The sequence below is a fragment of the Columba livia genome, chromosome 16, assembly GCF_036013475.1.
Source record: "Columba livia isolate bColLiv1 breed racing homer chromosome 16, bColLiv1.pat.W.v2, whole genome shotgun sequence".
NCBI lineage: Eukaryota > Metazoa > Chordata > Aves > Columbiformes > Columbidae > Columba > Columba livia.
In genome coordinates, this window is record NC_088617.1 from 1067735 (window position 1) to 1082971 (window position 15237).

At 48.2% G+C, this 15237-nt stretch overlaps 2 protein-coding genes across 3 annotated transcripts; one reads left to right on the forward strand and one right to left on the reverse strand.

Annotated features, from left to right (window-relative positions):
* Window positions 1-290: 290 nt before the first annotated feature.
* SPATA2 (spermatogenesis associated 2) lies at window positions 291-7679 on the reverse strand. Of its 2 annotated transcripts, XM_065031811.1 has the most exons (3): window positions 7125-7679; window positions 4054-4479; window positions 291-2429 (listed from the first exon to the last, which is right to left on the reverse strand). In XM_065031811.1, the coding sequence occupies exons 2-3, from the start codon at window positions 4369-4371 to the stop codon at window positions 1176-1178; spliced, it is 1572 nt and encodes a 523-aa protein (XP_064887883.1). In that variant the 5' UTR covers window positions 4372-4479; window positions 7125-7679; the 3' UTR covers window positions 291-1175. The 2 variants fall into 2 exon arrangements, with proteins under 2 accessions (XP_064887883.1, XP_064887884.1); XM_065031812.1 differs by lacking the exon at window positions 7125-7679 and having other exon boundaries at window positions 4054-7018.
* Window positions 7680-7962: 283 nt separating this feature from the next.
* RNF114 (ring finger protein 114) lies at window positions 7963-14474 on the forward strand. Its single transcript, XM_065031818.1, has 6 exons — window positions 7963-8138; window positions 8809-8959; window positions 9926-10032; window positions 11309-11423; window positions 12229-12336; window positions 12534-14474. Exons 1-6 carry the CDS (start codon window positions 8014-8016, stop codon window positions 12597-12599), a joined length of 672 nt encoding a protein of 223 aa, XP_064887890.1. The 5' UTR covers window positions 7963-8013; the 3' UTR covers window positions 12600-14474.
* Window positions 14475-15237: the final 763 nt, after the last annotated feature.

Genomic DNA, 15237 nt, shown 5'->3' on the forward strand with positions numbered 1-15237 from the left:
AGTGAATTTGGAAGCAAGCATAACATTTATACTTACAATTCCCATAGCCACAAAGGAAAAGCGTGCGCCGAGAACCAAAATCCTGACACTCTTAGACAAGGCTCCACTCGGGCTTGTGGCAGCCTCACCAGAGGGGAAAATCAGGTCAGATTGAGAACCAAGAACTGCTCAGAGCCAAGAACAGTCTGCACAGTGACCATAAGAAGCTATGAAATACAGTACAAAGAAAAACAAAAAGTCACCTGAACACACAACCCAGAGAGACTTCATAGTTATAATGATTTTACCACTTTTAAGAACTCAACATATTAAATATTTATTAAAAATAAACTGTTTCCAAATCACCTATTTACAGTACAAAGAACAGTACTTAATACATGTGCAACAGGAAGTAAAGAAAATGAGTACCCATCCGGAAGGACAACACTCTAGGCATAACTGAAGTGACATGAATACACGTTCACCTTTTTAAAATACCATACAGTAAAAACCAGTAGGATGATATTGGCAACACCAAAAAAATAAAGCACGTATTGTCCAGATTCAGATTATATAAGCTCGAGAGAAACAACCGGGAGATAAGGGGAGAAGGAAGAAACACAAAGACAAAAGGAAGAGATGCTGTGGTGTTTGCATTTTGGAGATCAAGAAATGCAGACACACTTCAAAAAATAGTCCTTGTTGGCAAAACAAGCCATTCAGATATTTCTGTCACATTTAAAGTCATACTTTATCAAAAACTGGCAGTGGCTTCATCGCTCATAGAAAATGAGAATCTTAGTTTTTAGATGTTATCTTCAAGCCTTGCATGGTTCTATTTGGGCAAGGAGATGACTGCAATGGCATAGAAATGTGCAATGCCACTTCTCTAAAACGCAACAGCTGCCAAGTTTTAAAGAAAAATGTGTTCTTCTCCCCCATTTAAATTGAAAAGTAACGATCATTTAGGAGTTACCTAAATTATAGCAGCATGAAATCTAATGTATCTGCAGCATCTGTGAAGCCACAAAAAAAATCAAGAACTGGCACCTGATCACTGGACCATGGTTCCAAATATTTGGACACGATGTTTTTGTAAGAGGTCAGTGTAGTTTCTCACCAGTGGAGTCAGTACATGAGTTAGGATAGCCCTTTCCTCTCCCCTTCCCTTCCCCTCCAAAACAGCCTCCTCAAGTCTATCTATAAACTACATGGGACAGCTGGGACGATTTATAGTTTAGCTGATTGTTGGGCATGAACCTGTGAAGCTCGCCTTTCCTACAGCAGGGATCGTAATAGTAAGCACTGAGGCAAGCGTCACATGAGACTTTGGAGCAAAACGTGCAAGTGTTGGCAGCTCCGGATCGGTTACAAAAGCCGCAGCGCAAGGTGCCCGAAGGCTTGGATTTGGAACTGAACTGAGCAGCTCTCTCTTGGCTCTGAGTCTGTGACGCGTACTGAGACTTCTCCCTTAGAGCAGACGCAGGAGACAAGCCGTCGTTTGGAAGCGGTTTGATTGAATAGGTGCTCTGTTTCACTGCTGGATATTCCTGCCTGGAGCCAAACAGGCTGTCACACTTTTGGCAAAGGGAAGTGCCACAAGGTACGCCACAGTTTTGGCACTTGAGGGAAGCTGGCTCTTTGGCGAGGTGGGTGCGTTTGTGGTAAACAGGGTTGGCATCATTTCTTAACAGCCACACATCAGGCTTAATAGCGTCTTGTCTTTTAAAATTTAACACGCTTCTAGAATCGGGATCAGTATATAAATCTAAGTCCTCTTGAGGAGAAAAATAGGAGCTGTAAGGGGCATTTGTTCTTAGCATGCCGTTGTGATGAGATGAAGTTGGCAAGAATTCATCTGAACACCCGTGCGGGGAGCTCGACATTGTCAGAAGAGAGGGTGACGGACGGATAATTTCATCTTTAATGTCATCTTCTGCATCAACTAAAATTGGCTCTTTCCTGAGACTCAGAGAGCTCATCAAAGGTGGTTTCTTACTTTCCCAATAATTGTCATATGTGTCCACTGATTTAGAAGGTTTGCTCACCTTTGGCTTGAAATAATCTTTAGAGGCCCGTTCACTGGCTGACTTCTGGAGTACCATTCGCGCCATGGAAGTGTTTAAGTTTTCTTTGCACTCTGCACGCCGTTTCATGGCTTCTGAGCAGCCTCTAACATCTTCAGTGCTATTTTTTCGTTCATTTATGACATCAATCTCTGAATAACCTTTATCTTTCACTTGCAAGTGAATTTCAAGAAGCTGCTCGCATTCCACTTTGGCCAAAAAGAGTTCAAACGAAACCATTTTCACTTGAATGGCATCAACCTGCTCTTTGAGCTTATACATTGTTCCCAGTTCTTGGACATAGCCCATGTAGTTCAGAATCTGCCTTACATCATCTTCCGTTAGCGCAGACTTTACATAATAAACAAAGGGTCCAGTGTAGGTCTAAGGGGGGTGGGGGGGAAAATAAAAGGAAAACTAGGTTACAAATTCAGTGGTGGACTAGACATCCAGATTATTCAGTGACATATTCTATAGAATTAAACAGAATAAGGATGACAGTGAACACATGCAACTCCTGTGGCAAGATGAGCTCCATTTCTGCATCCTCCTGCTCAGCAGATGGAAATTCCACATGAGGCAAATTCAAAGTAGGAGAGTTTTCATTCAAATTGAAATCCTGATTAGCATAACATCCTCTCTGTTGATTTAAATCACTATGCTATACACTGACATTTACTTTTATGCATACATGCTCGCACTTACAAGTAAGTCTGCCATGAAAAGAAAAGAGGCAGAGATTTCATGTATCGCCCCCGGCAGGGGCCGAGCAGAGAGAACAGGGACTCCAATCACCGCGGGCGCACCAAGGCCCTCTTCCACTCGGCCTCAGTCGTAGTTGAGGTGCACACTTTCTTACATATCATTATTATGCCATTTCATTATTATGCCTGGTTCAGAACTTCCGCTAAAGAAGTCCCCAGAAACAAAGATATGAGTTTGTGCGAGTTGAAATATCCTTCGTATACAGCATACCTGAGGTACATTCTGAACCCAGCGCAGGCGGGGTGGCCTGCCCATCACACCCCTGTGCGGAGCAGGCACTGCATCCACAGTGCACAGCGCACCAAGAGACGTCCCCGATGGATCACTCAGTGTTTCCAAGGGCACAACTTAAGCATAACGATGAAGATGGATGGAGAGATTTCAAAGAAAGTAGTTTCCCCTTGGAAACACAGAGAACGCTCAAATGTTCTAATAACGTTCAAGTTCTCTGCTAAGTGGTGAAATAGAGACTTTTTCAGAAAAACAAACAAAACCACCCATCACCAGCACACAAAACCTGCAAATGACTTGAGACACCTATACCAGCAGCGGTTTTATCCAGCTTTCCAGACTCAAACCTGTTCTCGTCAGGCACCTGCAGCTTTTGTTACTGAAGTGCTGCAGCAGTTTTGAATAAGCATAGAAGCACAGGTACAAGACAAAACAGTGAGTTTTGAAAGTACGTCAAAATCAAAACTTCATTAATGGAGAACTGACAAGCAGATAAAAGGTATTCTGGAAACAATTCTTTCAGAGAAGCTCCTTTACCATTATCACACAACTTGTGGGAACCTCAGCAAAGCACCCAGTTGAAAGCATGCATGGGTTGTTAGTGCTTGTGCTCCATTAACAGCCGGTGCAAAACAAACAAGTCAAATTTTGATGAGCTTAAACACAACTTGACCACTGGGCCTAGTGAAAGCATCTCACGTTAGAAATGAAGACACTGTAGCAGGGCAGGCTGAACAAAAACCTGAACTAAGCTCTTCCTCTATTTTATGGTTCCATTATAAATGCAGATAGTACTTGTACTTCTGCTCTCAGGATACTCTCACCAGCACAAACTTCACTTATTTGATACAGAAACTTTCCTATGGCTTCTGTTTACCAGCTGTATATAGACAAACACATACATCATGCAAATAGGTGAAGGAAAAAAAAAGGCCTTTAAAGGACATGCACAAGATGTGTTAAAAGAAAAACCAATCATGTTGTCGCCACAGCCACACATAAAATGTCTTACCTTAATATTTTTGAACTCCTTTTTCCAGGGGTAGAGAAAGAGATTAATTCCAACTGTCTCGAGCATGCTGAATGCATTATGGAGAGAATGTAAACTTGAGGATTTCACAGATCTCAGCGAGTTTTCAGCCATCTCGTAAAATTTTATCAGCCGGAATCTATAAAAGGGATCGATTTTGGGAAGGCAAAGTAAGGCTGCCGCTGCCACTCGCAGATACTCATCATTAATAGGACGCTGCTTGTTATCAGAGGCATTCAGTTTGCATTCATGAAACTGTACATACTTCCTAAATAAATCGTCTTTATATTTTGTATCCATTGAAATCAGTTTTTATCTCACGCTTGGGCAGCTACCTCGCCCCTTTCATGGTTATTCGGCAGTAGGTTGATTATCTGGCATTAAGAATCTTCGGCAATGGCAACTCTTCTGGAATAAAGATTGAAAACAAAGACAAGTCATCACAGTTGCATAAATCCCAGATGTCCACAGCATCTATCTCCACGGGACTCTACAAAATGGTTCACGGAGCCGCAGCTCCCAGAACAGCCTCTTTAGGTTTCTGAAAAAGCGCAAGAGCCTACAGAGATGCTGCTGTCCTGCTTCTCGCTGCCGTTCTCTGCTCCTCTTCCAGTTATCCGCCTAAACCAGCACCACCAGCCTACATGAAGCAAGGCACTGAGAGTCTGATACAGAACAGCTGGTGCAGGAACTGAGGCAAAAGCAACACAAAGCAAAACACTGGAGGGAGGATGATGAGTTTTCAGAGCTGCTTCTCTGCATTTTATTTCACCCTTTCAGCTTAAACAACTTACACAGACATTATTTTAATCAGTCACTGCTTTTTGGTGTTTGTCTGATTTGGTTTTGGGGTTTTTTTGGTTGGTTGGTTGGAGGTTTTTGCCCTGCACAGTGATACAAAGATTAAAAAGATGCCACGAAGAAGCTTCATCTTGCTCAACTTGGGGAAGCATCTACCTTTTTTCCTCCAGCTGCACATGACTGCCCATAGACTAAGCAGATTAATCAACTTTGCATTTCGATTTCTAACACTTTATTAGACACTTTTATTCTGGTTTTACATCATGCACATTTTTGTTTGCAGGGAGAGTTGTTTTTATGCATTCACTGATCTACCTTTTTACCTCACCAAGCTCACGTACTACAAAGAAAAATGCGGTGACAAGAGAAGCTTCCTAATGCTATTTCACCAAAACCAAGGTAGTGAACAGGCCAACAGGCTCCATCTCCTGAGGAACCTGCGATCAGAACACAGACCACAAGCTTTGTTTTTTAAATGAAAAAGCAATCTAGCCCTTACGGACTTCCCAACTGAGAACCAAAGGGAGGGAGGCGGGGGAAACCAATGCTGTTTCGGTTCTAGTCAGTCTGAAACAGCACTTCAGAAAAGACTTTCCACCCAACACTAATTGCAGCTGCTAGAATACTGATCAATGCCCCCACACACTCCTGTTCAAATGAAAACCACTGTTAAAAGCAAAATCAACTGAACGAAAGGAGCCATAACACAAAATACACGAGGGAGAGGAGGAACCACAAACCAACAAGCGAGAGGCCAGGAAAACAAACAAACAAGAAAATCAACAGCCTAGCAGTTAATATTACTTGACGGAAGGCTGCGCTTAGTGAGAACCCCGTGTGGGCAAAGTTAACCAGCAGTTCAATTCCTGCTCAAAGGCACACTGATCTCGAGCCCCCCACAATCAGAAATCGCACCCATGTCTAGAGACAGGCTGTGAATCACAGGAAATGTGGAGTTCTAAATTAACGTCTGAGCAGAAGGGACAGGAGCAAACCCTTCTCTCTCCCCAGATCTTTCCTCCTCAAGTTGTGCAAGATGAAGTCTGTGGACAAAGCCAATAGGACGGCTGTTCCTTAGCAAGGAGAGCTCCACAAGAGAATTTCAGAGAGGGATCTTTGGCATGTCAGTAACACCTCCCCAGGACAAGGAATGATCCTGCGCTGATGAGGGGCTGGATTAAATATTCTCCACCTCCACCGTTAATAACTGACAAACAAAAGCACTTGGTTACATGTATGAGACGTCAGGATTAGGCAAGTCCCCAAATGAGCGTCCTTCACCAAGGCCCTACAGAGCGTGACCCTTCAAGCCACTGCCAGCTCCCATTTTGCCTTGTGGTTTGTACACATGGACAAAAGGCAAAACACCACAAAGCAAAGTGCTCGGGAAACCCTGGTAGAGCTGCTGCCCCACAGGAAGAGCCGCCAGCGGGAAAACGTCCCCGTGCCCAAGAGCCCAGCCAGCGCCGGGCTCGAGCAGCTCCACCGGGGTTACGAGGCTGCGGAAAAACCTCAACCCGCTGGCAGGCACCAATGAATCTACTTTTACAAAACACACTGGCTGACGGAACAGAGAAGGCAACAAGGCCATTTTGCTGCAAGTTACTGAGCGAAAACCTCTGGATTTCATGGTGATGCATGAACAACAAGTTCTGATCTGAGTCTAATTTCTGCTGGCGAGACAAGAAAGTGTTTCTGTGCATCTCCTGGTCAAACCCTCGGCGGAGGGAACCAGCCACTCTGGGCAGGGCACGGTCACGCAAAAACCTTCGCAGCAACAGGGGAGGCACAGGCACCGCCTCCTCCTAACCAGAAACACCGGGTTCACCCAGCGCCTGAAGGGGACATTAACCCGAACGCCAGCGGCGTTTCACGGCACGGGAGCACACGGCACCGCGGAGGAATTTCGCACCACAGAACACGGGAGAGAGAGGAAACAAGACGCGATTTAACACCCGCTTGCGGCCGCTTCGCTCCCCGGTTCTCACGAAGCCACTTGTTGCAGAGACGCCGGGAGAGCCGGACGGGCCCGACCAGGCCGAGAAGCCGCGGCCCCAGGACACCCCCTTCGCCTGCCCGGCCTGAGCGACACCCGCTGCCCGCCGAGCCCCCAGCCGGCCCCACCGGAGACCCTGCAGCCTCTCCGCCGGTACCGGCAGCGCCCGCCGCCCCCGGCAAGCCCGCCCCCTCCGCTCTGCAGCCGGCGCTGCGCCGAGGGCCCGCAGAGCCCCCGGGCCGGGCCCGTCCCTCACCGCTCCGCGCTGGGCCGCGCCTGCCGCCGGGACCCGCCGCCGCTCGGCCGGAAGCGCCCGGTGACCCGGATGCGGACTGCGGCCCCCTCGGCCCCTCCCGCGCTCCCGCGACGTCCCGACAGAGGCCGCTCCCCCGGCGGGGCGGCGGGCTGGCCGGCGGTGCGATGGGCGCGCCCGCCCTCCCGGCTCGGCCTCTCAGCACCGGCCCGGGGCTGCCGGCGGGGCGGGAAGCGGCGGCTGACAGCGGCGCCCCGGAAGTGGATGCCGGGGGTGGCGGGGCACCGCCTTCTGCCGTTGGGAGCACTTCCGCCGCGTGACGTTAGAGGGGCGGGGGGCGAGGCGGCCCCTCCTCAGCGGCCCGGGAGAGGCGGGGGCGGGCACACAGCGCCCGGGGCCCCTCTCACTGCTGCGCCGGGCGGTTGTTTGCGAGCGCGGAGGTGCCGTTTACGCTTGGGAGTGCTCGTGGTTGGTGCCAGAGCCAGGCGTCTCCCTCCCGGTGCCGGCGGCCGCAGCCCCGCACTTGCGGGCCCGGGGGGACCTTGAGGCACCGCTGCTCAGGGACCGCGCCCCGGGGGCGGGGCAGCTTCGGGCCACGCCCCCCTAGCGGCACGTCCATCAAGTATGGCCGCGCCTTCGTGGGCGGGATTCGGCTGGAGGGGCGGGACAGCTCCGGTGCCACGCCCCCGCTTGCACCACGCCCACCCAATATGGTTACGCCCCCGGGGGCGGAGTCTCGGCGCTATAGGAGCACGCCCACCGAGCATGGCCTCGCCATCGGGGGCGGGGCAGCTATGGGCCACGCCCCTACACGGCTCGCATCAAAATATGACCACGCCCTCGGGGCGGGGGCGGGGCCGCGCCGGCGCACGGTGTCCGCGCCGGCGGGAAGATGGCGGTGGCCGGTGGCGGCTCGTCCCGCTCCCCGGAGCGGCGGCACGACCCGCTGTCCCGCTTCACCTGCCCCGTGTGCCTGGAGGTGTACGAGAGCCCGGTGCGCGTGCCCTGCGGACACGTGTGAGCGGCTGCCGGGGCGCGGTGCGGGGGCTGGGGCGGCGGCGGTTGGGGCCTCTTAGTCTGGGGCGGGAGCGGGGACCGGGACCGGGGCCGCGGTTCGGTTGCCTCAGCCCTCCTCTCTCCGTCCCTCGGCGGTGCGGCCGGGCTCGGGGGGATCCGCTGTGCAACAGCGTCGGGGCGGCTGGGCCTCGGGGGAAGGAAACAAAAACGCGGCAGCGATAAACCAGCGAACGCTCTTTCGCTTTCAGTTGCTTTTTCTCCTGAAAGATACGGAAACTGGGGGAGCGGAGCACTGTCCGACAGCTGATAACGCTGAACGTACAGAGCTGGAGTCCTGCTCGTCTGTTCATGAACAAATGCCAACAGGCTGCTGTTTTATTAGGCATAATTAATTGGGATTCTGTGATCACCTAGGGCAAGACATAAGGAAAAAATCGTTTATGCTGAGGGTGGTGAGAGCCTGGCCCAGGTTCCCAGAGAGGTGGTGGATGAACCGTCCCTGAAGACATCCCAGGCCAGGCTGGACGGGGCTCTGAGCACCCTGAGCTGGTGCAGGTGTCCCTGCCCATGGCAGGGGGGGCACTGGGGGGCTTTACAGATCTCTTCCCACGTTCACGCCGTGTGTCCACGAGGGCTGTCCTCACCGCCTGCCGTTTCTCTCCCACCGCAGGTTCTGCACCCCGTGCCTGCAGGAGTGCCTGAAGCCGAAGAAGCCGGTGTGCGGCGTGTGCCGCAGCACGCTGTCCGCTGGCACCAGAGCTCTGGACCTGGAAAAGCAAATCGAAATGACAGAAACCACGTGCAACGGCTGCAATAAAAAAGTATGAAAGTATTTGGAAATGAAGCGCGTGAGGTGTGCCTGCTTGGTCGTGCTGCTCAGAGGGAAGTGAAGTGCTTGCTCTTTAGCTGTCTGCAGAATCAGGGCAAAACGTTTGTTCTGATATGTGCTCAAGGTATTTTACATAGACCGCACCCAAATGTTGACGTTCTTGCCACAGTTTTTTGTTGTTTCCTCTTCAGGAGGTGAGTTTCAAATGAAAGATACTGCTTTTTAAATTACAGTCAAGCGTTGCTTCCGCAGCTGCTGCTTTGAGCACGTCTCTGTGGGAGGAACGCTGGAACCAAACAGTGGCTGTGGGCTCTAGACAGTGAACTCTTTGGCTCCTAAACAGGAATTTACTTGCTTTGTTTGCAGTAGTTGTGAGTCAAAGTTGTCCTATATGGGTGGTGTATCCCGTAGACTTATCCTTTGTTCGTGTCCTGCGTGTTGAATACCTGTATGGAATCCTTCTCCGTGTAAAGCTGGGCTGCTTAGAGTTAATTAAACGTATAAGAAAATATCTTAGCAGGTTGCAAAACAACAGGAAAAGAGTAATTAGACACACTAAGGTGAGGGTAACAGTTCAGCTAATTTCACTTTTTATTTCCGGTTATCATCTTCATTCTGTATTTATTCCAACTAACAGAAAGCTGTAGTGCCTTGAATTACAGATTTCCGTATTATAAATGTGAATCTTCCTTAACTGGGTAAACTGGCTTTATATGAAGCATTTTTTTACGATATAGGTTAAGAAACGTGAGCTGTGCTGGACAGTGTTGTGCTTGTAAAATGTGACAGGTTAACTAACCTGTGATCTCCGAGCTTTCCGCCTCACGCTGGAGTGTTTGGGTTTTGCCGCTTTAACGCTCTGCAGAAAGCTGCTCCGTTTGACATGTTTGCTGATTCTGTATTGAAGTAACTGCAGATGGTGTAAACTGACCTTGCTGTGCGGTTGTTCCCTGTCCAGATGTATCTCTCCAAGATGCGCAGCCACGCAGCCTCGTGTTCCAAGTACCAGAATTATATCATGGAAGGTGTGAAAGCTGTAACTAAAGAGCCACTTTACAACACCAGGTAACTGGCTTTTCCCTGTAAATACTGGTCTTTCTGTCACAAAACCAGGGCTGTTACAGATTAATCGTTATTCAGTCTCAATTTTGACTCTTCTGAGAAGATTCAGAGAACCATGTAGGTTGGAAAAGACCCTCAAGATCATCGAGTCCATTTGTCTGAAAAGAATTGACTGTATTGTGGGGTTTCGTGCAAACTGTAGAATTTTGGAGTAAAAGCAGACTTCACCTCTTTGCTCAGTTTGGTTATTAATTGTTCTAATTAAGAATGTTGTTAAAAACTAAGCCTTGATCCTGCATCTGACTGTGCACAGGCAAACTGTTCTGCTTTCTATGTAGTTCCTGCACGAGACACCTTGAAGATCAGGGTATTCAGTAAAAGCCACTGTTTTTTAAATAAAACCGTATTGCAGTGACTGTTGTGCGTTGCAGTGCGCTGCCTGGCACCCTGGCTTTAAAAACAGGAGAAAAATAGAAGGAGAAAACCAAAACCACCCAAAGGTGGTGAATGGCATCTATGCCATTTGTAGAAGAGCTCTCATTCCGTGTAAACACGGGTGATTGTCCTGGCTGGACTAGAGTTAATTTGCTGCCTGGCTTAGTGCTGTGTTTTGGGCTTAGCATGAGAAGAATGTTGATAACACGCTGATGTTGTGGTCGGTGCCGGGACGTGTTTGTTCGCAGTCAGGGAGTGTTGAGCGGGCTGGGTGCGCGGGGGCCGCGGGGGCACGGGCAGGACCGGTGACCCGGACTGGCCGAGGGGACACAACAGCCTTGCCATGTGCTCGGTACGTACGTTGGGGGAAGGAAGAAGAGGGGGCGTTCAGAGCGATGGTGTTTATCTTCCCAAATAACCGTGAGCCCGGCTTTGCTGGGCTTGGCTGAACCTACCATGAGGAGCAGCGATTTGATTAATCCCTTGCTTTGCTTTGCTTGCTTATTAAGCTTTTGCTTTACATATTAAACTGTCTTTATCTCAGCCCCCGGGTTTTCTCGCTGCTCTGATTCTCCCCATCGCACCGGGGTGCGAGCGGCTGTGGGCGCTCAGTTCTGCAGGGGTTAAACCATAACAACGATATTAAGAGTCCCTTAAGCTATTGTTGGGAATTAAAAAGCTGGTTCTCAAAATTAGCATGTCTTAATTGCATAGAATAAGACCATTGCTTTAAATTATTTTTATTCTTAAGAGCTGGTAAGGCAACTATGAGTATTAAATCGTAAAGCTGTTACTTTTAACTTTCTCACAACGATAACTAGCGTCTCTCTTTCCTCCCAACCAGGAGCTTCCCCAATCGCTTTACCTTTCCCTGTCCGTATTGCAGCGAGAAAAACTTTGATCAAGAAGGACTAGTCGAACACTGCAAAACATTGCACAGCATGGACGCGAAACAAGTGGTAATGAGTCTGGGTGCAGGAATTGCAATGAAGTCTAGTCTTAAATCCCTTTGAAACAATGAATTAGAGACTTGAAGTTAAGTACATATTTCTGATTACTGCTGTTAAAGTCGAATGTGGGTATGCTGTTCATGCATTGAACTTTTACATCATCTCAGTGTTGGTTTTCGATACATTCTCTGGAGGTGACTGGTCTCTATTCCTGTTGCAGCATGGTCACATCCTCCTTTCGTGTTTGGAAAATGGCAGACTTTCAAAGTTAATTAGACACAGTAGCAATCATAAAATCAATTTTAGAAAAGAAGTTGGGTATTTAATTTCCCCTCTGCTGTTTTCAGCATGAAGATATTATAAACCCTTGGGAAAAATGCTTGCAAAAAATAGTGTATCATTCTAGTCACCCTTATCTGCTGATATTCCTTCATATAAAAGGAATTGCAAAACGTGGATCTGAATTGGAGCCTTGCATTTTTCTGGAAAGTTATTTGAATTCCACGTTATTTAGGAAAAGGCTGAAATCTTGTAAAGCAAAGAGCCGCAGCCAGTTCTGACTCTGCGAATACACAGAGAACAGTAAACTATTGCAGTTCAGAGGTCTAAGACTTTGATTAAAATAATCTGGGGTTCTCTGAGGCTTTTGTATCAAATGTCCCAGCAAACTAATTGGCATCACTTTGCATATAGAATAATGATTGTCACAAACCTCCAACCTGAGTCTTCCATGCTGTGTGTCCTGCCCTTCCTGTAAATGTCACCGCACTTCACCGCTGAGGCTTAATTGGCTTCTTTTTAATTCTTCTTGAAGGTTTGCCCAATTTGTGCCTCGATGCCGTGGGGAGATCCAAATTACAGGAGCGCTAACTTCATGGAGCACCTTCAAAGACGGCATCGCTTTTCCTATGACACTTTTGTGGTATGTGTTTCCTCGCCCTCGGAATACAGCCCGATGATCTTAAACCAGCTTTTTCAATAGCCGCTGCTGGGAAATCCCATCGGTGTAGGTGGTATCGTGAGAGACGTTGGATTATTGGCAAGTCGGTGTTGTGTTTTGGTGTTGTATGAACCGATGGGCTGTTGCAGTAAAGGGATTTGTGTACCCTCTGTTTGCAGGATTACGATGCCGATGAAGACGACATGATGGCACAGGTCTTGATGCGTTCTTTGCGGGATAAATGAACCGACTAGGAGGTTAACTGTAAAACCAAGCTCGCGAGGGGAGCGCTCGGCACCCTCGCCCTTCTCCCTGCGCACCCCAGATGAACTCAGGCATCCGTAAATATGGAAGACTTTTGAATCCCCGTCTCTGTTTCAAACCCTGGTTTGATATTTCAGTTCCACTCAGTCCCTCGTTAACGTGGTCTGTGCCGTTCGACCCCGTCACACACAGCTTAGTTATAGGCCAACACGGAGGAGAAAATCCGGCTTCCTTTACCTGTGCCTGTTTCCTGCTTTCTTTTGGAGTTGTGTTCATTCGACTGTCTGAAAGCAAATCCATTCCAAGTAGAATGGCCTGAACTAGTTAATGATCTCTTCCCAATCTATTTACATATCTTAAATGATAGTATGAGAGGTGTATTTGTAGCCGTTTTCCTTTAGTGAGACCTCTAGGTGCTAACTGTAATTGTCAGACCTGCTCCCATTCAAATCAGTGCCCTATGGTGCCTGTGATTTCGTCATGTTCCCAGTGTTTAAATTGCTATACCCAGACTCTCGCCGATATGGAAAACACGTCTTCACTGTTAGTCTTCAAACTACGAACTTTCTTAGCAAATCCTTGCACCTGCGTAAGCAACTAGTTCAGAATATTTTAGTTCTATGCATGATGATTATTTTCTTCCATACTCCGGCCATAATTTATAGCCTGGAAAATAAACTGTAATGTTGGGCTTAGTTAAAATGCATCCTTTTTTAAACTATCTTAGCAAATATTAATCATATTTGCTGGCTTTATGATTAAATTGGTGGTTTCGAAACTAGTTTTCTAGCGATTTTAAGCCTTATGCTGATAGGGGAAATCAGAAGGTTTTTTCAATACCTCTGCTTTTTGTTTAAACTAAAACTTTTTGCGTATATTCTTAGTTTTTTCCATCTCTCAAGGCAAGGTGGTAGCAAAACTTACCAATAGTTCCTAGCACTTGCAAGCACTGCCTCTGCATTACAGATTTAACAGGTATTTTGAATTTCTGTTCGATTTCAGTGTTACTGAAGTAGCTGAAGCTGTTCTTGCACTGTTTTCCATACAATACGTACAGTACGCAGGTACAGCTTTCCAAGAAAACGTACAATGTAACCCAGAAAGCAGGATGACAGTTCCACCACTTGGTAAATGACGACTCTGTAGTCAAGTCTACACTTTTACTAGAGAGATTCCTTTTTAGTTGAAGGTTTTAATTAACTGCCTCGTCAAGATGCTGAGATCTGATGATCTAAGACGCCTGACCAGAACTTGTAAATCACAGTGGTGTTGAGATGTCTAGTCTAATTTAAGCATGTTTAATCGGAGCGGTGGACCTGCACCACCACGGAATTGAGTACTAATTAATTTATTTGACCAGTCAACTTTACAAGATCATTGCACTCTGCAGAGCGCAGCATCGCCTTACCCTTAAAACAACGAGGTGCACCCCGGCTAACACTTCTCCATTCAACCTTGTGTCTAGCCAGACTCCAACCTGTTCGCATTGACCTTGGGTTTAGTGCGGTTCCCCGGTTGTATCTGCGTGGTAACCGGCAGCTCAGTCCCGGCGCTGGGACCTCGTGGTGCTGTGGGAGAAGTGCTGTGGTTGGGGTTGGTTGTTTGTAATGCTGGGTCTGCAAAGCGATTACAGCGCATTAGGGATTGGATGGGGATTTCTGGGTTCTGGCTAGAGCGCAGTTTGGTGGTGCCCATTGACCGGAATCTAGATTTCTGCTACTATTTTAAGTGCACTTCCATGCGATTCTGATAAAATATTTAAGGAGCAGCTAGAAGCTTCTGAGCAATTACTTTGTCGTGTTTTTGACTTTCGAAGACAAGTTCCAAATAAAGATAATTTAATTTATAAAATCCTATCCTTGTGTCAACTGCTGTGATTCCTTCCTCGCGGTCCGTACATTTCATTTCAGCGCCTCCCTGAAAGCGCTTGGTGCCGGCTGTGTAACACCACGGGCAGCACAACTGACATCGAGAAACGCGGAGACTTCGGCTTTTGACTGCCGTTAGATGTTTGATGCTGATTACTTGCAACCGTATTTATATTATTCGAAACAGTGGAGCACACAGGTTATGAAAAACGGTGCAGATGGAGTTTTTGATCTGTCCGGAATAGCGCACGTACAGCCTTGCATGTGACGCTCCTACAAGGAACAAACCCCCGGCAGCTCCTTGTTGAATGGGGAAGTGTGGCTGTCCCACAGGGCTTCTCTTGTGAAATCTTTGCAGCTCCCATAGCGTTAACTCCTCTGGCTGTCGAGTTTGTCGTGTCTACATCCGTGGTTTCGGTAGCTCCGTGTGGGGAGGTGGGCCTGGCTTGCGGCAATGGCCGCTCAGAAGCCGCTCGTGCCGATTGTGCCCGGGTGCCGGTGCCGCTCGCTCTTGGGCTGCACGGCGGGGGGTTGGTTTGCATCGGTTTATCCTTGGGAGTTATTCCACAGAAGGTACAGGCCAAAACTATTGACTGGGAAATGCACGCCAGTTCTGCTTTAACTTTGATGGCACTGGTGTGTAAGGAGCGATGTCCTGGCACCTGCTGGCTGGGTGGCAGCAGATGCACAGCACCCTCTCCCTCACCAGTGTGTCAGTAAGGAGCGATGTGCTGGCTCCTGCTGGCTGGGT